The following is a 23,959-nucleotide window of genomic DNA, read 5'->3' on the forward strand; positions in this document are numbered from 1 at the left end:
AGTGGATGAAATGAGTGAAAAAAAATCAGCGTGCCCAACTCAAAATTCAGTAACAAATCTTTGGTCAAACCTATTTCATATTTTTCAAAGTTTTTTACATTATGATCTGGGCACATGATGAAACTAAAATCATAATGCGCGCGTGCGCGCACACACACACACACACACATATATATATTCGTAGATTTTCACAGGTATAGGTATGTAGGTCTAGGTGTGTTCGGGTCTTTTCCCATGTAAGATTAAGAGTATCTTGGCGATGTTTTGGCGAGGTCCCACTCGCCATCCTCAGGCTGGTGCTTCGGCTTTGTGCCACACTACTTGCACTGGCACAAAGCCGAAAGCATCAGCCTGAGGATGGCGAGTGGGACCGCGCCGAAACGTCGCCAAGATACTCTTAATCTTACATGGGAAAAGACCCGAACACACCTAGACCTACACACACACACACACAATGAATTGTCATCAGCGTATGATAATCACAAGTATTACATACTAGTCTTATGTCTGAGGAAAAAAATCATGTATGTATCAACACAAAGCTGCTACCAGCTTTTCAATCTTTCATTGCAAAAGTATGCCTTAAGCTGCTCCTTAAACGTTTAAGATACACCAGTACGTATCATTTCATTTTGGCCTCACTGGTGTGTGTGTATAATATATACATATATTTCTAGTTACCTATTACAGTTACCTTTCATTTTGTCTGGAATGAGTAAGAGTGAACCAAGAGCTCCTTATCTATTACCAAAAGGAGTGAGCAAGATCAAAAGCCACTCCAGCTGCTGCTGGATCAGCCACGGTTTCCTACGCTGCATTGTGTATGATTGCTTGCACACAGCAAGTTTCTAATAGACAAAATACAAGGGGTTAAGACTTGTCAGAACTTAAAAATTTTAGTTTTTTTATTCCCAGCTCTGGACAAAAAAAATAGGGCCTAGTGCAATAGAGAGCAATGTGTAGCCAGTATGTAAGCCCCTGAGGCACTTCTGTGCTAAAACATCAAGAACCTCTGTTATCAAAGTTCAAAATATAATTTTCTAGCCTTCGTGGGTCAAAGGAAAATGTTGAGAACATAAAAATTCAGTGTGCTCATATCTGCATTCTTCCTTTTAAGCAAATTGAAGTTTCCTTCTCTCTTTGCAGTTATGTAATTTTCTGTTCCTAATGCACAATTAACAGAGTAGATATAAATTTTTCTCACTCTCAGTAAGATCCCCTTTACATTTCTAATTTATATCAGTTGAAGTGATCTGTCATGATTCTCCAATGAGGAGTTTTGGAAATGATGTTCTGTACACAGTCTAAGATCCTATTCCGCATCCTCTATAAAGTTCCCATTGTTTTTAATGCAAAGCTGAAACTGACTTGCAATTGTGAAACAGATGTTTCCTAGCCAATATTAAGTACAACGTGTCTTCAAAACTACTGAGAATCTGAAATGTTGCAGAAGGTGCCCACCAGAACGCCTCCATCACCTGATGTTTACAGGTTTACCAAGAATAATTCTTAATATTGTACAGTGTCCTCTTGGCATTGCAATCTTTTAGGACTTAGCCTGCTTAAACAGGAAGAGGCCAATCCTACAGACAGGAAAACCATCACCTGGATTTTTGATAGGAAAAAAAAATGGTTCTGGCCAATTCCATTCTCTATTCTTTTCTATGCCCCTAAAGCATTAATATTAGTGGTATGGTCTACTATAGTCCTTATATAAGAACACACTGCTAATGAAAATACATACACACGCACGCACATAGTTATAACTCTCTGCCCACCGGAAAGAGCCCATCTATAAATCCTACATTTATTTTAGACTTTTTGGTGATTATGTAAAGGTTACCGCGCTTTTATCCCACGGATTACAATACTGAAAATTAAGGTGGAACCCTTAAAGTCTATTCCCATCTATGGATTAGACAGAAGATAATCTACCCCCACTTGCTTTCTTCTTTCCAAAACTTGATTACCAGATGACACTTCTCCCCAGAGCAGAACCCAAAATCTGGAGCCCTCTTGCACACTTTTGCCCCTTTAAACATACAGTCATTTCAGCTGTTCCATTACCCTTCATAGAGGGCTAAGGTATGTGGGAATACTAATTCTTTTTTTTTCCAGTTTAAATATTTGTATTTTTAAAAAATGGGGAAGAGAAAAATAATAAAAAGCAACCGACTCTGGGCAACAATCATGAAAATTGGAAGAAAAGGCTACCTGAACAGAAAAGAGAATAAAAAGCTATTTGATTAAAACCTCCCGGTACCTCCAGCAAACTCTTTCTTGCCAATCACCGAAAGGAAGGAGGAACAATCAGGGCTATCAAATGCTACTGTTGGGGAGAGGGAAGGGAGAAGCCATTTGGACGCTGAAGCATAAATTATTTCAGCTCAGGTGAAGATTGGGAAGAGGAGGAAAACCATATTGCCTCATCTTTCCCTCCAGACAGACAATGCACTATGGTGAGTGAAAAGCTTGGGGTCGGGTTAGATAGGCAAGATGAGAGAAGAAAGTGAGCTTTTAGCCCTCTGAGCCCAGTCTTTTGGATCACCAGATAACCTGGGATAGGGATGCCACGGAAGCTGGGTCATCATTTCTGCCTCCCTCCTCTCACCAGATACGGTCCAAGCCCTTGCCCTTCCCCACAAGGACCCTTGCCCTTCCCCACAACGGTTGTCTTGTTTTCACAGAGGCAAAGGAAGGCTGAAATGGCTGAGACAGTAGCGTTGACAGAGTCCCTGTTCTCTCCCTCCCCCTCACTGGCTTGGCCCGTTCTCCTCAGCCCATGAAGGAGTCGCCCTCGTCTTCTTCAAAGTGGCACTGCTGGAGGACCTTGATGTGATACTCGTAGATCTTGAGGGCCGGTCCCAGGCGAATAGAGAGGCCAGTAAGCACATCAGTGCGCTGCATCAGCAGCAGAGATTTCCCATCAATCTCCTAGGGACGGGGAGGGGGGACACAAAAACAGAACATCATGAGATTAGGGCACCAGCAGCCTGCTAGGAAGAGGTTTCTTCCTTTCTACAAAACAGGAAAAGAGTCCCAAGTCTAGTTGAATAAAACAACACTGAGGCATCCATGCAGCCATCCATCCATACACACATGCGCTACATATATGCGTATCTCTCACCAGTCTGTGAGCTGAGAAGAGCCATTACAGAATCACCATTTGTCTCTGTGAGACATCTAGTCCATTACTCTGCTTAGCACAGGGATTTACTAAAGAAAATGTGTTCTAGAAACAGATATGACTGCAACTAATCTCTCTGTAATATTGGCCTTTTTTAAAATTAGATTTTTATATCACTTTTATTAATCTTTCTTTCGTGACCACTCTTGGGACCAGCACCTCCTTCCTCAAACAAAGCAGTCGCTAAGCAAAACTATGACTCTGCTTATGATCTTACCGTATTTCAACCTTCCTTTGCTTTACAGATCTGCAAAGCTTGTCAGTGAAATCTTAGTTACTTTTATCTCTGTCGTAACTGTAAATGGTTGCTAAATGAAAAGGATACCTGTATTTACATTTACATTTTATTCACTTGCTAATTTTGAACATATTTATAATAAAACAAAAAACAGCCAACCCAACTGCATTGGCTTGGCCAATCCACCATTAGGCAAACTAAGGCAGGTGACTAGGGCCCAATACTCTCCCCCCAGCTGCTTGTCAGTGCTTGCCATTCTATTCCTACCCTCTTAATGTTACCAGGCACCCCAGGTGTGCTGGCGGATTTTGCCAGTGTGGAAGTATAATTCAGTAATTAGTTCTACTGGCTTGTCAAACTGGAACTCGGATGTGCACCTATGATTCCTAGGCATCAAAATGGTTTAATTGCCCAACACCTAAATGTGAGATGGAAAAAAGATCTAAAAGATTTAAAATCTAAGCTTTAAGAAAGCACAAAGCTTTTTTCAAGCCTTTATTGTACAAAACTGAAATTTGTATTTTTCAAGAAGCCAACAAAAGGCTATCTAACAAAGAGGCCACAGTAAAGAATTAGGGAGCATGACTGCAGGTGGTTGAAATTGTCAGGAGGCGCAAAAGAAGGGCGGGGGGATCTTTCGGAAAGCATGTTTTGATGAGAGGCACCAAAATCTTGTTACAGCCTGAACTAAAAAAAAAAAAAAAACTAGTCACGAACAGGAGGACCACAAATGTCAAATGACATCCAGTGAGGGGCCGCTTTCTCATCTCAGTTTTACCATGTTTTAAAGGGAGGTTTTTTTTTTAATGAAACATAAGACAATATATCGTTACTGAGATAAACCGGTGATCACACAGTATATAATTACTTTTAAGCAGGTTGTTCTCTTGAAATATTGAGGCTGGAATGGCATTGAGAATCACAAGAGTAAGAAACAGACAGAAATACCACATGGAAGAAAGCCATATAATAACTGAAGTTTGGATGCACCTTTACCCAGATTTTTAAAGCAATTGCCCCAGTCAAATGGGACCTAAACTCCCGAGTTCCAGCACCTTTTCCATCAAAATAAAGAGGCCAATACTTTTAGGGCCCATTTCATAAGCACTTTAGCTGAAATATAATCCCCCAATCCCTTTTCTTGGGATCCCCAGGGTCTCACCTGCTCCTGAAAGGCCGAAGCTTGCTCAGCAAACCCAGCTCCTGTGAAATAATCCACAACGTCACTGACAGTCCATTCCACGGGGTCAGAAGGCTTCTCTTTCACTGAACTGGAGGGGGGAACAGGAGAAAGTAAAATTGAGATCAGAGGCCTTGCACTGCTTCTTCTCCAAGCCAGGGATGCCTCATCAGCTCCAGATCAGGGATATTATATTGTTCATGCATGCTTATGCATGTGCACTCATACTGCACTGAAAAAATTAATCACAAGTGAATTGTATAGCATCTTTCTGTAGAAGTTTAAGTCTGCCTTAAAGCATCTGCTGCAGACATAGAAAAATGCACCAATTGAATGCACATGCTTGCAATTACACTGCTATGATTATAACTTAAAGTAAAAACTAAGAAAATTAAATACCACAGATGAGAAAATTGTAAGAGTATTATGAAATCGACAAGGCCTTAAAAACTTTGGGAATATAAAAAGTTATTGGCCTGGAGCTGAAAGCAGGTGTTAAGACAATTCTCTCTCCTGCCAATGTTCTGCAACTGGGAATGAGTGAAGACACCCTCTTTGCTCACAACTTGTCATTTTACATTACTGCTGCCTAAAGGAGGCAATGTGAAGTTAAGTATACATGAGCCAGAATGGCCAAATACTCTGGTTCTTAGCTCTAATGATATCTAAAAGGTAATGCATAAAGTAGTTGGCACAGTATAGGTGCATTACAATTGCTAACACCCAGTCATGCTTGGTAAGTTTGCAGGTGGAGTTTGCATTAAATGCTGTTTCTGAACAGCAAGCAAAGCCAGTCCAGTCCATAGAGGTCAACAAAACAAACAGGCCAGGGCAAAGAGAACTGAAGCCAGGATAGTCATGAGTCTCCTCCAACAACTGGAAGCAACCACCACATCGAGAATTCTAGCATGGTATGACACTTTAAGGATAACAAACAAAACACCCCCTATGTGGCTATTTCAACCCCATAGCTCTTATTTTGCAATCTGAAAGGAAGAGGAGGCTCACTTCCTCTAGCAATCATCACAGAGACAGTAGCCAAAGAGCCCTTATAACCTTTCTCCTCTGCAGACCATCTTCTTCTCATACAAGTTTCCTTTCCCAAGGCAGGGCATATTAGATCCTTGGTGTTGTTGCCATTAGAACCAGTCAATGTGTGGTGGCAGTGACCATTATAAAAGTAGAGCAAGTGAGATATGATCAAGCTCCCTGAGATAGCTTCAATCTACATTAACTGCTGAAAAGACTGCTCTAGACTCTAAAAACAAGTGATAGTAGCAAAAGACGGGTTCAAACGTACCCACTTTTTCTTCATCATAAATAAACCAGGTATAATTGAAGAACAATCTCTGCACAAAACTTACACGCAACTGAATGGTCTCCCATCTGCCTGGATGCCAGGTCTCCCAGGAGATGAGGGCACAGAGGGATCAGCCCCTGCAACAGCTGGTGACACTGGAGAAAAAGCAGAGAAACAAACAGGGGTAGGTCTTGTTCTGTATCAGTATAACTGGAATTGGACTGAACTGTGTTTGGGGTCCTTTAAAAGCAATGAAAAATGTGATTATCGAAAGAATATTTTAATTTCCAAGATAGCCAATGCCACTAACCATATTCTTGCCTTTCACTTGCCCCAGTTCTAGTTCCAACCTACTCTAGAATGCCAGTTAATAATTCTTAAAATTGAATGAGTCTCCATATTTATTGCAGATCTACACATATACGCTGACATACAATGCAAGCATACATTAAATTATCACCCAATCCATATCAGAATTATTAGCGCTTAAATGACCCCCAATCTCAGATCTTTTGCCTTACTATCTACTAGGTTTCCCAGAAAAGCCAAGTTTAGCCAACTATTTCCCCATCTTCTTCCTGCCTAACCCATACCTGCTCTGTCTGGTTGCTGATAGACACTGCCATCTTTCTTGCTGCCTCCCAGATGGTGACAGGCACTTTCTCCAGGCCAAGAGGCCTTTGTGTGACATTGCTCATTTCCTTCATGCTGAGAATGCTCCAATCCTTTGTTCAAAGATGTTTCCTCTAGGGAGTGCAGGTCTCTGGGGGTGGCACTGCTGGGTGGGATCTCTTTCCCACCATGCTTGCTGTCCTTACAGTTACCATTCACCTGGCCTGTCCCAGGTCTACTGTAGTTGCTGGCCTCAAAATCTTGTGCCACTTCTGAGCCTTCAGACATAGTGGAGACTTCATCCTCTTCTTCGTCTTCGTCTTCTTCACCTTTGATCTCCTCCCCTGCCTTCTATTAGTATCACAGAGAATAAATAAGAACAGCAAACACACTTTAAGTTGGCATTCGTATGACATATTGGGATGAGAGATGATAATCTATTGTGAAGGCAAGTACAGTCACACATGGAAGCAAGCACAACTACTTTTGAGACACTTCACTGCATTGTTAGTTACTTCGGATAAGACATCTCATACCCCAAACCCAGGCAGTTTCTGAGCCATTTTGTTTCGCTTGTATATACTCAGATATCTCTGAGGGCAGTTGATGCAATCAGACTAAGTGGTGCTGGGAAGGGAAACTTCTTAAATGTTTCCACTGCTCTAGCAATGTGCTTAAAAGCTCCTTGAAGCAGGAAGAGGAAACTTTTTATCCAGGGAGGATTTTGTACTGCTAAACCACTGCCGCTTTCACCTGCAGCTTTTACGAAAATCTGTGATCATTCTCATCAGTTAAAGAATTGCAAAAAGAACAAAAGAACAAAAAAGGGGCAGGATTCCCCCCACCAAATGCTAATACCTCCTTGGTCATTTCAAGGCTAACTGAACTGGATAACATTTCTGAGGTAATTATTTTCCCGATCCACCCTGCCTGAGCTTTTCCTCCCCACCTCAGCTTACCCATACTCAAGCGCCTTCCGTCACCACTGCTCCCACCACCTCTTCACTTTATTGGAGGTTACCAAATTCTTTAGGTCAAGCACAAACTGACTCTTTGTTCTGTGTTTAGATGGAGCCTGGTACGACTGGAGTGGGGGTAGAAGGGGGCGCTCTTCTGGGCCCAATGTACACCACTGGCAGTTAAACTAACCTTATGGAAGAAGGATCACCCACCCACACAGGTGAGCTGTGAAAGAACCCTCCTATGTTGGAAGAGCGTCGTCCGCCCCCCCCACTCCACCCTCCCCTGAGAATCGACCTTGAAGTTCTCTGGGCGCCAAAAACCAACCCAGACTCTGTTTTCCTAACCTTGCAGAAATACTTCGGAAACGTACGAGGGAATATTGCCCCGTTTAAAACCACGCACCAATCCTAGCGCCCCCTCCAGTGCGACACGATTTGATTGGGTGCTGCCCTCAACTCTTCCTTCCAGACACACGCACACCTGCCCGAGAGCCCACCGACAACATCTGGGGGGTTGGGCGCCGCCCGCCCGCCCCCAAACTGGCGGCTTTCTGGCGCCCCTCCCCTCCCCCCCACCCACATTCGGCCCCCCCTGCGCGCGCACTCTAATCGGTCCGTTTCCTTCTTGGAGAGCCTCACCTGTTCTCAGCCGGTGCGTCCCCTTCGCCCCAAGCCAGACACGGCCGCCGCCGCCACCCGCTGTTGCCAACCCATCCCCCCCGAGCGCGCCCCGGCGTCTCCTCACCTTGTTCCTGTATGGTCTGGCGTTGGGGGCCCGGGCCTGCGCGCCTCTCTCCGCCCTGGGCAAAGCGACGCTGTTGCTGCTGCCGCCGCCGCCGCCGCCGCCACCCAAGCGGGTTCTTTCCAGCCTCTCCTCCTGAAGCAGCTCCTGTGTTCGGCCTCGAGTCACTCGTGGGGCGACCCTGACGTTGCGCCCAGTCTCTCGCTGATCAATGGGGGAGGATTCCTCCTGGGCGGCGGGCGGCGGCGGCGGTCGCTCCCGTCCGGTCCGACGAGGCGGAGGCGGTGGCGGCGGCGGCGGCGGCGGCGGCGCGACTGGTTCTGCGCGAGGCGCAGCACGCTGGGAGGACCGGGGCGTCGCGGTGGCGGCGGGAGCGCTGGGCGGGGAAGTGCGGGCCGGGCGCTGCGGGGCCGCCGGACTGGCGGCGGGCGCTCCACCTCGGCGGGGAGGCTGGACCCGTGCAGCGTTGCGGTACGAGATGCTTCCCTTGTAGCTGACTCGAAGCACGGCGCGTTGCTGGATGAGCTTTTCCAGCTCGGCGCGGGTGCGCTCCGGCTCCGGGCCGTGCCGCCGGCGCACCATGCGGCAGATGCGCTCCAGGTCCGGGCGCGCCTTGCGAGAGCGCAGCGAGTCGATGGTGTCTAAGATCCACTCTTGGTAGCGGGGCGCCTCCTGGCCCGGGGGCGGCGGCGGGGGGCCGGCCATGGTGTTGCCGCCTCCCCCGGGGCTTTGCTGCCCCCGTGCGCCGCTCCGCCTTGGCCTCAGCCCTTGTCCGCACGGCGCGAACTGGACCCTCCACCCGGCAGGCGCTGCTGCTTGCTGGAAGCGGCGGCGCGCGGGCTGGTCCGGGCAGCGCGAGCTCCTCCCTCCCCTTCCCCCAGCCGCACGCGCCGCCGCCTCCAACACCGCCCGAGCGGGACCCGCAGCCGCTTAAGGAGGCGCTGTTGCCTCCCGTAGTCTCCCTACACTTGGCGACTTAAGGTGGAGCAGGAGAATTCTCGGGCTTCCTTAGCGGCCGCACGGAGGGAAAAGGCGCTCTCAGGCCGCCTCCGTCAAAAGTCAGTCCCAATCCTACGGGAGAGGTCCAAGTCTGTTCTATTTATAGCAGCGGGAGTTTGCACCGTGTCTTTCAGCGGGCAAGTCGACGGGAAGTTTTCCTCCTAGCCGTTATTCTGCAGTGCTTTGCTTGCTCGTCCCACGCCCTTCTTCATTAGTCCAAATAACAAATCACAAATCTATCCCCCGCCTCCTCCACAGCGAACCGATTCGGCAGTCCTGATGTCGTCTTACTGTCATAGTTACTTCCTATTTCACGGAAGTTTCTCTTCTGTGATGCCCAAACGACTCCACCGCTGGATGTAAAGAGATTTAATTTGGAGTAAATGCCGTAGACAAAGAATATGCTTAGAGGTCTGAACGGTGGACGCGGGGAACTGCCTATCTTTTACAGAAAGATCTGCTGCCTTAAGTTTGCCTTTTCCCCTCTGGTGAACGTGGCCTTCATTTTCTAGATCTGAACCATATTTTCTATCTTTGCATTCTGATTACTTTTCCTTAGGACCAAGGCCTAGATGCCTGGTCTGAAGAGGAACAACATAAAAGCAGCGATTTGTTTCTGATTACAAATATGATCACAAAAATAAGGTGTCTGTAAAAATATGGATTTTACTGTAGTGCTGAATTTCATATCCTCCTAACTTCTTGAAAAATATGTGCCCACCCATTACCCATTGTTGATTTAACCATGGCTTACTGAATTAACAGTTACTGAAGTATAAACTAACCATACTGGTTGGGGATCCTATAGCAAATTAAGGTAAAATATGGTTGGCTAGTTTGTGATTCAGTGTAGTGTGTGGACACAAAGAGTAGAGGTTTAGTGTATCACAGAAGTGAAACTATATAAAGACTTTATAGCTGCTGCATTTGTCAGATATACATATGTTCTACCAATCATTACACCACCTTCAAATAAGGAATCTATACATATTTGGTGACATAAACAAAATCAAGATTCTTGAGAAATTTGAATTAATATTTTCATATTAGCCACAGAAAGTTGAATACTCAATCATTTGGCATATCAGGTTGGATACACAAGAGCAATTGAGACTTTCATGTATTAACTCTGTATTCAGTCTATACTTCTTTGTAGCTAGCAATTTTCCTCCCAGAGGTTTGTCAGAAGTAGAATTGCTGTTTCTTCTCATCAAATTATATAGTATCTAACACCAATCAAGTTATGTTAGCAATTGGGGGGAGAGAAGGGGGAAGGGAAATTCACAAGTATCTCTTCTTAGAATTTTAAGTACAATTAAAAGACTACAGTATATAAAAACTGATATTCCAACTCAGTTGTTCAAACTTCACATGATATAGGTGGTTCATCTTCACTTCAGCATATCAAGAATTGCTCACAAACTGAATATAAAAATTTAGGGTCATTACTTAGATTCAGAGTTGGGATAAAGCTCCAGCACTGAACTAGAGTTTGTTGGCAACTTTCTAATATGACCAAGATTTAGCAACCAGGTGAAAACTGGAAAAATTGGAATTTGGTCAGAATTGCAGATCCAAAACTCCACCAGCCTACAGTAAATTAAAATAATGCCACACAGATAATCTTTGTTTAGCAACTGTCTCATTTAGCGACCATTCACTTACAGTAATAACAAAAAAGTAGCATTGTTGAAGATTATAAATAGCCATGGTTTCACTCAGCAAACACTTTGCTTAACCGAGTTTCCAGTCTGAATTGTGGTTGTTAAAGAACTACCTATAATGAAACATTTTATATTTATTTTCTGAATGTGTCTCACTTTATTACCAATAGATCATGACCAGCAGAAAATAAGATAATTAAAATAATTTGATTTCATGCCAGAAATAAGATATGTTGTGATACTTAATAATATAGAAGGTTCCTTTGCTGCATGATTATCACCAAATATATCCATTGCAGGATGAATGGCTTCTTCAGTAAAAATTATAGACCCACACAGAGCATGTCCAGTGCAGGTTGATATTTTTTTATTTTTATTTCCCAAGCTAGGGCTGTGAGACAATGATTAACCCAATGTCATCCTGCCATCTTCCATGCCTAAGAGAGAAGAACCTGAATCTCTTCACTGCTAGACTATTTTGGGTTAGGTTAAAAGGTAGATCCAAAGTTTGCTTTCTGAAATATGGATTCTGTGGTTCACTGTGAAGTTTCCAAAATAATTTTAATATAACTGCATTTATGCTACTAGAAGTTGAACTAAGTAGAGAGCCAGGATTTAGTGGTTATGAGGGCTGTGAGCAACAATAGTTACATCCCCCTATGCACAGGAAAACAAGATCCTTTCATAAGCTGATTCAGTGGCAGGAAGTGATCAAGTGTGAACTGCCTTTCAATCATTTTTTTTTCTTTTCAAAGATTGAAATAAATACATTTTTATGTTTAAATGATCAAAATATCAACTGACATTAACAGCAGTTGTTCCGAAAGGGTGCTGTAGGATTTTTTTTTTGCTATTCTAGTACCAGCATTTCTAATCTTAAATTTTTCTTTAAACTTCAGATTCATACCTAAGTATTTATTAGCAGGAAGTTTTCCAAATATAAACAATTTCACATTCTTCTAATGTTCAAATTTTTTTAAACATAAATAAAAAAATTGGAAGTCTTGTTCACAACACACATACACACACACACACAATTATAAAAGTTTTGACCATTGAAATGTTTTAATTGGGACATACTAGTTTCTTCGTTGCTGCCCCTCCCAGCTCTTTTTACAAAATAGGAAAAAACACTCAAGTTCTCAAAATGAAATCTAGATATAATCTAGAAGATAATCAATAGCTCGGAAAAGCTGCTGGAATGCTGGCCAGTTTCTTAGTTTACAATGCTAGCACCACCGCCTTTCTTTGTAATTTTTGATCTTTATCAAGAATAATCCATCACCTTTTTCTTTTTGACCAATCATTGGACTAAGGCATCATTTTCTAGTCTATCCTACACTGTAGCCCAGCTCTAACAAGGTCTTCACAGCAACAGAATTAAGTGTAAGAAATACTTCAATTTCCAGGCATAGGACGGTGTTTTTGAACTTGGCACCAACAAAATGTGTTGGGATACAGCTCCCAAATTAGCACGGTCAGTTTCCAAAATCTGTAAGTCATTAGGCTCAGAAAGGTTGGCATGTGTCTGCTTCTGTTAAATTATTTTCGTGTATTGTTAAAATATTACAAAAGCTTGTCATGGTTCCAGAAGCAAAGCAGAATTCATTTTCCAGTTTGGGGAAACCAGTGTCCTATTTTAATTTTTTTTTTAATTAAGAAACTGAAGAATCCAGTAGAGATATTATTTTCTCTGGTAACTCTTACTTGTATATAAACAACCAGCTTGTTGCATTTACTGGCTGAGGTACACTGAAAGAAGTGTACCTCAGCCAGTAAGTACACCTCATTCTTTCCCATTGAAAACAGTCGCCTCTAAATCAATGTGTAAAATTGAACTAACAGGTTATAATGCATATACCACATTACAAATTTCAGTTATTTAGCATATACAATTTAGCCTTCAATGTGTTATTCTTTGTAATTTTATTATTGAGATAACTCAAGCAATGATAATGCTTTCTTTCCTGGAAAGAAGAGCTCTTCAAATATGATCAGAACTTTAAATGCAGATGTTCAAAGATCTTGTAATAGAGTTGTATTTCCAGTGATGATTGTGAATTTTCATATAAACAGTTTTTACTACTAACCCATAGAAACTCAATTACTTTTGAAAGTGATTTCCATTTTGTCTGTCTAGTCTCAAGAGTTTGAATGGTCTTGTTTAGTATTTGACTACATTGCACAACAGCATCTTCTTAAGATGATGCCTGCCAGATGCATTAGACCGCCACTCTCAGGATATTATAAGAATAGTAGCCCAACATATTTAGAGGATATTGAGTTGGGGAAAGCTATCATAGAACATTATGTAACTAGATACATGCCTTTATTTGCTCTGTATAATTTTTTTAAAAAATACAAACAGTGGAAGAGCTTTCCATGCACATTAACATGACAGTGTGTATGAAAGTCTAATATAGAAACTCAAGAATTCGACAATTCTGGGTTGCTCACATAAATTTTAGATAATTGACGTGTTGATTTCACAGCCATTTGAAAAATTGTCCCTTCCATTATCAAAACTCTCCAGATATAATTTAAAAGCTTCAAAATATAACGTATATTTGATTATAAAACAAATGCATTTGTTTTTCAAAAAGCTAATACTTTTCATTGAGTGACAACTTAAAACAGAGAGCATTCAATTCTCATATCTTCAGTTATGTCAATCAATTTTAAAGCTTTATACAAAGGGTAGGCTGTATCAATAGTTAACAAAAACTGTATCATGTGAATTCCTAAAAGTTCCATAACTTTTTATTTTATATTAGCTTTTAGCACTGGCCGTCATTACTCAAACTCCTTACTGCTGTTTCCCATCTTATACTAAATTTTAGGAATTAAACTTTATTTTTTTAAACAAAACTTTATTGGTAATAGTTTCAAATATGTTTACAACAAAGCACACTGTTAAAGAGGAAGTAGGGTTTGTTTTTTTTTCTCAGTGAAACAAGTTTTGTTGGATTACACAGAAGTGGTTTTTGTTTCTTCCAAAACTGGGAGCAGATGGCTTTAAGTCTACCTCTCCCCAACTTCACAAAAATGGGATTAAGGAGCTTCTTGGTGGGAAGGGATGATGAAAAGTTGGGAGTGGAGGTAAATAAAGCTTGTCTGATCCTAATAGCACTTCTGTGCAGATTACATCTATCAATCCAAAGATGCTTGCTCTGCTCTCCAGCCATGGAAGAACAGAAGAAACTTAAACTGTGAAATTAGAAAGAGTGTATCTGGAGTCAGGTAGGTGAAGACAGAATACAAGGAGGCATTGCATTGGAAAGATGAAGGGGGGGGTATCAGAAAAATTCAGGACAAAACAACAAGCTGCCTTCCCTCCACATCGTTTGAGTCCAACTCCAACTCCAACTCCAACTGCTTCTGTCTTTTCAGAGAAAAGACTCTTAAACAGATGCCACTTCGTATTTCCAATCTCAACAACAGACCAAAACTGGTCACTCCCTTGTCTGCATGGCACAAGTGAATGGGTTTTGTCTATTTTGTTTGTAAATCTCACCATCTTTATTATCAGGGTTAGGTTTGCCATCCTTCCCTTGTTATCTTAGCATAAAACCAGAGCAGGTGTATAGAGATCTTAAGGACTGAAGTAATGGAGTGTCCACACCCACAGATCCATGTATCACCAACATTGAAGTTTGGGCTGGAATAGGAAGAATCATATCCAGCCAATGTGTCTTGCCAACATCTTTCACTATGTGTGTTTTTTATCCCCATTTTAATTGCTACTAAAGGGGACAAACCTCTTCAGACAGTGACAAATAGCTAGATTCTCATCTTTCACAAATCCTGCTTCCTTCTCATTCATTCAAATACTCCAGCAGTTACCTTATGCAGAAGAACTGATCTTGAGATACATTTTGGAGGGGGTGAGGGTAGCTGAGAAGCAAAAAGAATGGGTTTTGGAAATACACATTCAAACAGTGTTTCTTCCCATAGTATTCCTGCTCCAGCTGCAGCCAGTCATTGTCCCCCCTTCTGCAAGTGTGGATATTATTGCCTCTTTCTTTCCCAAAACTAGGGACAAAGATATGAAATCAAGTGTAGAAAGAAAGAAAAGAAAAGAAACCACATATTCTTCATGCTAAAATCCAGCTGTTTTTACAGAATTAAAATTCCTGCTGAATTTCATTTAACTGTGCTGGAAACAGCATATAAAAGCATTGCCCCCACCTAGACTGTTAAAACCTTTTTTTTTAAGCCAGTCAACTATGTCTTTAAACTTTTTCTTTAAAGTTAATAAAATGAGCCTTGGAAAGGGATAGGGGAGGAAAGGGCAATCGATAAAAGGATAGGGTTGTCTCACAGTGGGAGGCGAGACAATTGGGTTGGAACCCACTTAATGCTGGTCTAAACACCAAAGTGCTGTTGTGGATGTGTTTACTTTCTGCCTCCCCCCCCCACAATTCCCTTCCCCCCCTTTTTTTTCTTTTTTTTGCAATGCCCCATGAACCAAATCATTAGAGATGGTGATGAATTACAAAGTATTCCCTTTCCCTTAAAAATAAAAAGCCACCAAAAAAAATCAGGGACTGTCCAATTAGGGTTTGTGTTATCGATTGGAGTCAATGTGAGCAGGAAGGGAATTTGTTTTAAAAACTGCCTGAGAATGGCTGGGAGCCACCTTATAGCTTGCAGTGGATGGTGGATGGATGACATTCAGACTACTGTCTTTTCCACAGCTTCAAATGATTTCCCCTTTTCTTTCTTCTGCCCAAACAGATCCAGGTGAACCCCAACACTCTCCCACCTCCCAAAATTAACAAATAGGCAAGGAACTCTGGCCCTTGAGGCTGATCAAATCCAGCCCTTTCTTTTCCTGGGCACACTAAGCAAAGGGGGCTGGCCCTAAAATTCTGCAAACTCTTTGACGCATTTTTCAGTGATAGACACCCGGATCTCCTCTTCCTCATAGTCATCAAAATTACTTGTGTCGCCAGGTCCTTTGCACTTTGGTATAAAAGGAGCTTCCACCTGTGGAGGAGATAGCACAGTTAAGTATTATTATAATATGAAGACATGTCATCATGCATTTATAATCAGCTGATCAATTATAACATGAGGCATGAAATAAGGCTACCAGCTTGGTTATTAATCTAAGTAATTTCTCCCTCTTTAAACAGGAACATAAAGACATAGTGATGTTGACTAGAGGGAGAGAGGGAGGAGAGAAAGCGCACCATCAGGTCAATTCTGTTGGCATGGTGAGTGGCAGATCCTCAACAACATGTTTTAACAACTTTTATACTCAGATGAATCCAATGAATACCAAACTAAATGTATAGATCCAACAAAAATGCTTACCTGTTTATAAAGTGGGGTTAAAAAGGCCCTGCTTCTCTATAGAAGAGAATAAAACACACAGGTGCTTAAAGCTATTTCCGCTTAGGCTAGCTCACTTCTAATATTAACACACAGGACAGGATACATTCGCTTAACATAGTTCCTGCACACACACTCATTGATGTAAGGGACATGCTTTAAGGGTTTTTTTAACCACGTAAGACGTAAGAATTCTCCACAAACAAATGCATCATTACTCTGCTTCAGCTCAATTGGAGCTCTACCTAACTCCCTCCATGTCTGCTACTTAGCCATTCCTTCCCAAAATACAGGTTTATCAGCTGAGTCTCCCATTTCTTGTTTCTAATTTAAGAAAAGTTAAATTAAAAATTATCCAGCATTACCTGGTGTATATGCTTTATTTTAAGTAGCCACAATATGCCGATTAAGATACTGTGCTTGGTAAACTGTAGATTTGGGTTAATTTAATGTAAAAAAACAATAAACCAAAATAGGCTACTATATCTTACTTAGAAAGCTCTGGTTAATACAAACTCTGGTCTAACACAATGTATAAACCAAGTCATTGTTTATAAATCAACCCAGCAAATCTGAGGAGGGTCAGAGGTGGAGGAGCAAATACAATAATCCATTTATTTGTATCTAAAATAGTTCATCTTTTTTCATGATCTTGTTGTGTCTTATACCACATTCAGAACCTTCCAGCCCCATTTTATATCACTAGAATAACCAGTGATAATTGTTTGGCAAACAATTTTCAAAAGGGGGAACTTTGTCCCTGCTTCCATTATCCTCCTCTCCTTCAAATAATTCACTTCACATAAATAACCATACAACTCAGAGCAATGATGGCAAATCTTTTGGGGTTGGGATGTCAAAAATTTGGAATGTGACTTAACTTGACTTTGCTAGCATATCATGTCTTCCCCCAAAGAAAAAGGAAACAATTCTCCATTTCTTTATTTTTTTGTATCCTGTTTTTGTGATTTTTACAAATAACTCAAGACGGTGAACATATCCGACACACTTTCCTCCTATTTTCCCCATAACCACAACCTTGTGAGGTGTGTTAGGCTAAAGAGTAGGTGACTGGCCCAGCTAGCTTTCGTGACTAAGGTGGGACTAAAAGTCATGGTCTCCAGCTTCTAGCTTGGTGCCTTAGCCACTAGACCAAACTGGCTCCCATTTAGGTCATCCTGAACTGTGGCACTTGGCAACAGTACTGAGATGGGTTCTAAATAGAGGCCTGGGCTTCGACTTCAAACCTAGTGCCACTGCTGCCACTCAAAAAGGCCATTTCATGACATTCTCCAATGAAGGCAAATCTTTGGAATAGCACAATTGTCCCTGCAGCCCAGTGCTTCCCAGGATTTGCCACATCTTATTAGGCGCTGTTCTTTTGACAGCTTTGGGGCCTAATTGAGGCTGTTCTGGGTTCACGAAGCCTTCACTCTGAAGTGACTTCAGAGAATGGTCTTCTGCATTTCTGTGGTCTCCAAAAACCATATGAAAGCATGCCTTGTCCTCAGGTGATTTTTGGAGGCTCCAGAAGCAACACAAGACAAGAGTCTTCTAATGTGACTTCCAAAAGACCCGGAGGCCACACCAAAACACAATTCATTCTCGTAGTTTTCACAGGCTCCAGAAATCACACAAAAGCATGTCCCATTTTACATGAGTTTTGGAGGCTCTGAAGGCCACACAAGAGCATAGTCCTCTCATAACATTTGCAGCCACTGAAAATCACAGAAGAACAGGGTATGCTTCCAAGAATACTGTAGTTATCAGTGAATTCTGGTTGTCACACAAAACATTGCGGCCTATCACCTTTGACATGTGTATCATAGGTTCCCCATCATATGACAATAAGTAATTTAGCAGCATGCTTAAAATTTTCTATCAAATGACAAAGGACATAGTAGCTACTTGATATAGCATGATATAGAATTAACAACTTTGCACAATTAACTGACCTATTCCAAATCATGCACAATTCATGTAATTTACTGCAAATGCAAATTCACGAAAAGCTGATTCACATCCATATTTTCTAAACAAAATGATAATGATTTTGTTGTATTACCACATCCATAGCGGTAATGTAAATTTATATTATGAGTATTATAATACAAGCGGTATTATGAACTCTACTCCAAATCCCACAAATGTGTTCATTTTTCATTTTAAAATATCAGCTACTTAAATCGCAGCATTAAGACTCCAAAGTCCTAAACCTTGAAGATAAAAAGAGTCAGAAGTTTGGTCTCTACTCTCTCAGTGTTGGCATCATGCCACTGACTTCCCTCTTTTGGCACTTTAGTGACTGACAAGTAGTCAAAATTGTACAGGCCCTGCTGCCAAAAGACTGCCTTCTAAGCCCTAAGTGACAATTTGTGGAGGAAACTAAACTCAGATATGAAGAGGAACAGTCATTAATTGTTTAGCCCATTCCTGGCTTGCTTTCCCTCTTGCTCTTGGGCCTTGTGTCTCTGAGGACTGATCAGAGGCTTTATCAAAGCATACAAGCAAGCCAAGAAAACACAAACAACCTATTTGACGTCACAATTTAGACAACTCAGAAAGACATAACTGTAAATAAGTAAAAATTTAAAGTTTGTAATTAAGGTTCGCTGGTCTAGAACGTGCTTTGCCGTTGCTAACTCGGTGCCTTAAGAAACTGCTCGATGCATCCTGTATATGTGCAAATGGCAGCCTTAAGCCTAGTAGGCAATTGACATTAATATCTGATAATACTTTTTATTTGCTCTTTATTTTAAATAAGCCTGTTGGCTGCAGTTATTTACCTTCCGTTGGTAGATGGCAATCCAATCAGTGGTTGCAAACCACTTGTGATTCTTGATGTCGTTGACTCCATTTTTGAGGTTGCCAAAGCGTTTGGTGAGGTCTACCTGTAGCAGGTTACGCAACAGGTCCTTCAGATCTGAGCTGAAGTGGGATGGGAAACGGACCTGGATGCAAGAAAACCAATATTTTTTTCTGTCTCCAGAAAGAAATCTCAAAGCTATAGGAACAGGGTAGGCTGTATGATGTCTCATATACTATAGCAATCTATTCCCAAATTTGTGCTCTCCAGAAATATTTAGAATGACTAGGGTGGAGGAGAGCACTCTATAGCTTAAGACATTAACACACTTTTGAAATTGGAACATTTACCACATAACTACAGTTCCACATAGGTTTTCCAGTACATCTTATATTTGAATTCCGAAGACCTTATTTTTACAAGAATTTCTACCTCTTGGGAACTTGAAGATGGGAAAAGTACAGATGGTTTAATAAGAATTACTGACACAAGAGAAGCAGGATTTTTTAAAAAAACTAGCAAAAATCTTCCTGCATGAAACTCTTACAGATTGCCAACGACTTTACAAAGTAGAATTTAGTATTTAGCTTTCCCTCAGGGCAAGCAGAGGGCAGATTCTGTGTGATTTGCATTATTCCCGATTCCCAACTGACTGATAATAATAGTCTAACATTATACTACTGAAAAAGAATAATTCATTTGCCTGGAACTATGCGAGATCTGTTAAGTACTAATATTAAAAAAAATAGAAGAAGATAAATAGTTTGAATTTGGATCTTGGATTCCAGAAAAGTAAAACAAGATGAAGGAAAAGTAGATTGTTTATATCTGAGTTTGACCCATCTTTTCTCTTTTTCAAGTAAACAGACTCTAATGGAGAAAGAGTTGCACCAAGGTTAGAAAGCTAAATGTCTGAAGTCAAATCTAATTTATGCAAATCATGAAGTATTTGTCTAATGCATGTAGCTGGAATATTTTAAAGAAATATCTGACATACTTGCAGAAGTTGGTTACTTGATTAATTTGCCCCTGCGATAAACTAAGGTGTCAAACGACTGTAAGCATTTGAGCAGAAAAGTTTTTTTTTCAATTGAGAGAATAACTTAACTCAAAATTCAACTTGACTGGGATTGTGGCAAGGAACTGAGAAGAGAATGTGGACAAACAAGTGACTGAAAGATAAGAATGCTTTACATTATATGCACCACCTACTGCACATCTGCTTCTCCAAAATATTTTTTAAAAAATTGAGAATATAAAATGCAATTCAGAGGAGATGACAGATAGGAGACTCTAAGATAAAAAATAAACTCTTTCACTAATTAAATTGAGCTGATACAGTTCAAAAGTACAGCACAAAGTTCTGATATATTTTATATTAACCCAATCAGTTAAAAATAATATCACATGTCCAGTCACAATACTAATATTATTGGGAAAAAGAAATAAAAATATTTCTAAAATTTAGGACACTGCTTTGCTGAATGACACTGTAGGAACTTTTAACACTGCATGAATTTCAAATCAAAAGCAAATCCAGACAGTGGTCCACAGTAAATGAAACAATACACCTAATAAAACATTATTCTTGATTGTTTATCAATAAAGGTAAGTTTCCTTACAGGAAGAGTTGTGTGGAAAGGTTAAAACAGTTTACCTTTTGACTTATATTCTGCCTCATATGGTAGCTGATATCAGAGGTAATATTTTTTAGAACAATGTACATAAGCAGGGCCCTTTGAAACTTTTTCAGGAAAGTGATAAAGCAGGCAGAAGGCAAAAAAAAAAAAGTTAAGAGGCAGATGAACGAAAAGTTAGCATATGAATTTTGTTGGAAGTAGAGATGCCTTGGATTGGAGTTTCTTTTCTATTTAGTCCTTCCCAAATGAGATCCAGACAACTCATACCTTCATGGTTACAGTACAATAAGACTACCCTTTGCCTGGTTTTATTCTCTTAAACATTATGCAGAAAAAGAGGGGCCATGCAAATTTCCATACGTTTTGCTACTACAGTGAAACCTATGAGTAATGCCAAAAAGGTTAAATTCAAAATGTTGTCAAAAGACTAGTTTAAAGATGTCCACTTGCAATCTACAGAACTACAATTACTCTAGCATTTACTTGGCAGGGTAAAGTTATATCCAACTTTTAGCGAGCATTATAGGTTACTAATGTAATGGAGCCGGCCCATTCCATTCATAGCTTGAGGATTCGTGGGAGTGAATCTTGTACCTTGAACGGGATCACTCCCTCCTTTTGCCCACACATTTGCTAATCGAATGCGTGGCTCATTAAGTGCACATGAGGTATTTCAGGGTGGGGAAGGCATGGGGGGCTAGTGATGGAACAGGCCACCTGCTTAAGACCACCCAAGGCCTCCTGACCCATTGAAATACCTCAGGCTCCTCATGATTGCTTTCTTCCCTACCCAACCTGCCATGCCGGGTCACTTACCGTGCAAAGATCTAGCAAGCAGTCTCGTCTCCAGCCTTTCAGCCACGTGCGCCCCTCCAACACTCCATTCAGGCCTCTGGAGGCCTCCCCTGGCATGTTGTAGGCTGAAATGGAGCTTTGGAGGCCCAAGCGAAGCATCAGAGGGGTGTCCCTCTGGAGCTCCATTTCGGCCTGTAACATGCCAGGGCAGGCCTGCGGAGGCCCAAACGGAGCTTTGGAGGGATGGATCTGCTCCTCCAGAGCTCCGTTTCGGCCAGCAACATGCTGGGGGAAGCCTGTGGAGGAATGAATGGAGCTCCGTTTCAGCCTGCAATGTGCCAGGGGAGGACTGCAGAGGCTCAAATGGAGCGTCAAGAGGGACGAATCCACCCCTCTAGGGGAGGCCTGTGGAGGCCCAAATGGAGTGTCGGAGGGGCAGATCCACCCCTCCAAACCTACATTTTGACTGGCAATGTGCAGGACGAATATTGCAGAGCCTCTGTGGTTGTTCATAAGGGCAAACAACTGCCATGCTGCAATATTCGTATTTTCAGGACTTGTTTGTAAATGCTAGAGAGTACTTATCATGTAACCTCGAACAATCGCTAAGGGAACGCTCATAACCCATGGATGACCTCTATAAATGTATATTTTTAAAAAATAAACATTTAATGTGTACTCAAGGTAAAGGTAAGATTCTATTCCATGTAAAAAATGACCAATAATGTACATCAGGCAGGTGTAATATTTTGCATGCAGCAAATAAGGCATCTGCTGAAATATTACCTTCCCAGAGACAATTTTCTCATAGATCTGAATAGGCTGATCTGCAAAGAATGGAGGATAGCCAGCTGCCATCTCATAGATGAGGACACCAAGAGCCCACCAATCCACTGCTTTGTTATAACCCTGCAACGGGAATAAAAACTCAGATCACAACCAGAAGAAGTGGAATATTCAAAGAGCTGGGAGGCTCACCCAGCCCTCCCCCAATTTGACCAGGCACAGAAACACAACATACTATCCATGGACAATGCAGATCACTCACCTTACTCAAAATGATTTCAGGAGCCAAATATTCTGGAGTCCCGCAAAGGGTCCATGTTCGGCCTTTCACACGTTTGGCAAAGCCAAAATCTGTGACCTGAAGGTAGAATCAAATAGAATTGAATTCTTTATTGGCCAAGTGTAGTTGGACACACAAGGAATTTGTCTTGGTGCAAATACTCTCAGTATACATAAAAGATACATTCGTCAAGAATCATAAAGGACAACACTTAATGATAGTCATAGGGTACAATAAGCAATCGAATCATACTAGGAAACAGTCAATATAAATCGTAAGGATACAAGCGACAAAGTTAAAGTCATGTAGTCACAAGTGAGAGGGGATGGGTGATAAGGAGTGATGAGAAGATTAACAGTAATAGTCATGCAGACTTTGTAATAGTTGAACAGTGATTTGTTTAGCAGAGTGAGGTCAATTTTAAAAAATGAGAATTGTCAACAATAACGGTGATGAGGTAGGAATGAACCTTAAACACAAATCCAGCTTGGGTAAAGGGAATATTTAAGGCCAGAACAGGTAGATTAAGATTTGTTTTGGAAAGATTTGTCTCTTAAGAACAATACCAAGATTTGTACTATTTTTCAAGATAAGAAAAAGGCTATACAGTATTATTCAGAGTACATTCAATTAGACAGTCTGTTTTTGGGCTATCTATTTCTATTAATCAAACACAAATAATTGGAGGACATGATTTTTGCCAGCTATTCCACTACATTTTTATACAAAATTGCTTATGCATAGCAATATTCATGTACTTATACAGTAGTTTCTGCTTGCTGACTATTTAGAGACTGATTGATATGACGACAATTTGGAAAAAATAACTTTACAGTCCATTTATAACCTTTATAGTTGTCTCTATCAGCTGGAAAGACCAGGACCACATGTGAAGTTCCAATTAACCTAATTTATTACTACTCATGCCTATGTAGAGGAATCTACTCAATTAATGGTTAGCACTATTCTGGTGCTCGATAAGGGTCAACGGAATTCAGGAGGGGTTGGATTTAGTCCATTGTGGCTACATAGATTCTAGGCTGATTCCTCTTTTAACTCTGCCTCTTGGTTCTGCCACTCTTTCTCCTACATTCCCTCAGTCACATGATCATCATTACAATCGCTGCATGTCCTGTGCCTGACTTATGGTTTTTTTTTTCTCTTCCCCTCTTGCTTGATTGGAGAGAAAGGGTTTTGAAGAAAGGAAGCTATTTCTCTTGAGATCTCTTTCTCTCCAATCTCTCTGTGAGGTGATGGTGTGAGAAAAAAGCAAATGATTTTTGTAGTCATCTCTTCTTTGCTTGATATTTCCCTGCTTCCAGTGTGATCACATTGCTGTTGATGTATAGAAGAGCAAACAGTTTACTTTCTTGCAATTTTGCAATCAAGCAGCAGGAAAAGGTCAGGCAAAGGAGACATTGCCTACAGAAA

The 23,959-nt window shown here is 41.3% G+C and overlaps 2 protein-coding genes across 9 annotated transcripts in view; both read right to left on the reverse strand.

The window, feature by feature from the left end:
• Positions 1 to 882: 882 nt before the first annotated feature.
• On the reverse strand, positions 883 to 9,093 carry SAMD1 (sterile alpha motif domain containing 1). The gene is made up of 5 exons (XM_026696270.2): positions 8,225 to 9,093; positions 6,499 to 6,868; positions 5,970 to 6,060; positions 4,588 to 4,696; positions 883 to 2,934 (listed from the first exon to the last, which is right to left on the reverse strand). Exons 1-5 carry the CDS (start codon positions 8,924 to 8,926, stop codon positions 2,776 to 2,778), a joined length of 1,431 nt encoding a protein of 476 aa, XP_026552055.2. The 5' UTR covers positions 8,927 to 9,093; the 3' UTR covers positions 883 to 2,775.
• Positions 9,094 to 13,191: 4,098 nt separating this feature from the next.
• The window catches only part of PRKACA (protein kinase cAMP-activated catalytic subunit alpha), a 66,670-nt gene continuing 55,902 nt past the window's right edge, over positions 13,192 to 23,959 (reverse strand). For all 8 annotated transcript variants that reach the window (XM_087924638.1, XM_087924634.1, XM_087924635.1 and 5 more), the window contains 4 exons: positions 22,511 to 22,606; positions 22,249 to 22,371; positions 19,008 to 19,172; positions 13,192 to 15,873 (listed from right to left, as the gene is read on the reverse strand). In XM_087924638.1, the coding sequence (XP_087780764.1) occupies positions 15,748 to 15,873; positions 19,008 to 19,172; positions 22,249 to 22,371; positions 22,511 to 22,606 (510 nt within the window). In that variant the 3' untranslated portion in view covers positions 13,192 to 15,747. The remainder of the gene's footprint in view (positions 15,874 to 19,007; positions 19,173 to 22,248; positions 22,372 to 22,510; positions 22,607 to 23,959) is intronic.

Source organism: Pseudonaja textilis, chromosome 2 (genome assembly GCF_049901715.1).
Source record: "Pseudonaja textilis isolate UNSWEBS1 chromosome 2, rPseTex1.2, whole genome shotgun sequence".
In the NCBI taxonomy this organism is placed as follows: Eukaryota; Metazoa; Chordata; class Lepidosauria; order Squamata; family Elapidae; genus Pseudonaja; species Pseudonaja textilis.

Excerpts from the sequence above, each read along its gene's own strand:
- SAMD1 (XM_026696270.2), bottom strand. The coding sequence starts at position 8,926 with ATGGCCGGCCCCCCGCCGCCGCCCCCGGGCCAGGAGGCGCCCCGCTAC. Across the intron at positions 4,697-5,969 it reads GGGAGACCATTCAGTTGCGT|TTCAGTGAAAGAGAAGCCTT; the intron begins GTAAGTTTTGTG and ends TCCCCCCTCCAG. Across the intron at positions 2,935-4,587 it reads CTTCGGCCTTTCAGGAGCAG|GAGATTGATGGGAAATCTCT; the intron begins GTGAGACCCTGG and ends CCCCGTCCCTAG.